Source organism: Etheostoma spectabile, chromosome 4, assembly GCF_008692095.1.
Source record: "Etheostoma spectabile isolate EspeVRDwgs_2016 chromosome 4, UIUC_Espe_1.0, whole genome shotgun sequence".
Lineage (NCBI taxonomy): Eukaryota > Metazoa > Chordata > Actinopteri > Perciformes > Percidae > Etheostoma > Etheostoma spectabile.
The window spans coordinates 36,618,582-36,620,697 of NC_045736.1; the positions used below are offsets into that span (position 1 = coordinate 36,618,582).

The 2,116-nt window shown below is 36.2% G+C and overlaps 1 protein-coding gene across 2 annotated transcripts in view; it reads right to left on the bottom strand.

Annotated features, from left to right (window-relative positions):
* Window positions 1–992: 992 nt before the first annotated feature.
* lamb3 (laminin subunit beta 3) overlaps window positions 993–2,116 on the bottom strand; it is a 29,659-nt gene continuing 28,535 nt past the window's right edge. For both annotated transcript variants that reach the window (XM_032514619.1, XM_032514620.1), the window contains 2 exons: window positions 1,918–2,071; window positions 993–1,512 (listed from right to left, as the gene is read on the bottom strand). In XM_032514619.1, the coding sequence (XP_032370510.1) occupies window positions 1,373–1,512; window positions 1,918–2,071 (294 nt within the window). In that variant the 3' untranslated portion in view covers window positions 993–1,372. The remainder of the gene's footprint in view (window positions 1,513–1,917; window positions 2,072–2,116) is intronic.

The window sequence follows — 2,116 nt, forward strand, 5'->3', positions numbered from 1 at the left end:
CCGCCCCTCACATTGACACAGTTATTTACTAGTAATTAATATTCAATATATATACCAGGAGTTACTTTATAATAACCATAACTTATTAATGGGAAATTGATAGTTAACTAAACTTTAGTTAATAGTTATTTTACCGTTGACAAAAAATGACATAATTCATGTTTACTAATTATTAGTAATGCTATAATTTGTCATTTGAAGAGTTTTGTTGCACACATTCTCATATTGTATGTTATAATTTGTTAATTATAATAACCAAATGATCTGTAAACCTTTGAGAAATCATTTGTAAACCGTCCATAAACATCATTTGGATGGTTATCATAAAGTTGCAACTGATGATTATAACTGATGATTATAACCTATACCAGCTTGTTAATAGTTAATAAATACTCTGTAAAGCATTATTTTAGATAGATATTTTCAGTGCTCAAATAATTAAAAAATCGCAAATGTTTATAACAGGTTTACAAAACAATCATTACCATTTAAGTTACTTATCATAGTCATACACTTCATACACTTAACACAGATTATTTATACTAAACTAACGATAAAATAACACACTTAAAACTATCATAAGTAAACATTACAAAGCATAATCTCATTGTTGAAAGTAAAATAACAAGTTTAATTAACTACCAATTTACCATTTATGAATGATGGTTATTATAAAGTGTTGCTAAGAGGAGCCATTGACGTCCCTATTCTACCTCATTTAACACAGATTGTGACTTCCTACATTTCCCACAATTCTTGTAAACTGCCAAAGGAGAGGTGTAATGTCATAGAGAAGCATTATAGCAGGACCCAGAGTAGGGCTGCTAATCAAAATTTGAAAGAATGCCATTTGCTAATCATGAAGTCCCCATTAATCCATTGAGATTATTTAGTTGCTGTTTGGTGTGACATTCAACATTTAAATGCTGGAATAAAACCGGGATATTTATAGAAAAGTACTAATATTTTTTTTATTGGATATGTTTTCTTGGTATAATAACTTTAGCTTCTGTGATAAATGTTCTGTGTTAGACCGTTCAATGTTCCATGCTTATTAAAAGAAAAACCCTTATTGCTGGCAGTTCATATCCATGTTCTCATTCTTAAGAATATAGAGCACTCTTGATGGTGTTTCACGTTATAATGCTTTACAACATGTGTCATCTGTTAATATTGAACATTAGCTATACTTTAAAAAAATAAATAAATCGCAAAATTAATCGGGATCTCAACATCGGGCAGGAAAATCCCAATTAGACTTGTTTCCCTACATGATTCAGGGTTAGGGAGGACTTCCCCTTTAATAAAGTGACATCATTTTCTGAAAGCAGAAGGTGGTGATGGTGTGGAAGGCTGCCAGCGGGGGGGGCTTTCAGCCCTGGCAGGTGCTGAGGTCCTGGGCTTTTTTTCGAAGTTTTCCCAAAATGTCCTTAAGCTTAGCATCGAGTCCTTCAAGCAGTTTGGACTTCACTAAGATCTCGTCCTGCAGCCCCTTGATGGAATCTGCTTTACCTGAAAATAAAATGAGAGAACAGGGAGTTACCTCGGCTCTGATGAACTCTAATAAACCCACGCAGGACCAGAGCTCCATCTAGTGACGCAGATGTTTTTTTTTCCCTTTTATTTTTTGCAGATCTGGGGTTTTTAATGAACTGTGGACACTTAAATGACTTAATATGTGTAACATATGAACATTCTAATGTTCATATGTTACACATGTTAAGTAATTTCACACATACCTCATTTGGCCCAGAGTTTTGGACTTTTCAGTTTGATCAAAACACCAAAATTTGGTCCGATAGATAGAGGAAAACCATCCTTCCTCAGAGAAAAAGAGGACTTTATGAATGCTCTCACATGAGAGTGACTGCCATTACCAAAGCCCAGACGTGGTGGGGGTGGGGGTTAAGCTATTACCTTCCAGAGCCTCCATCATGTTGTCAGTGGTGTTGGCCAGCGCTCCGGCGTCCTGCTGCAGCTTCACCAGTCGGTCCCCCAGCGGCCCCGCCCCTTCACTGACCACAGCCTTCTCTTTAAGAAGCTTCAGCTGCTTCTCCAGAGACAACAAGTCCTACACACACACACACACACACACACACACACACACACACACACA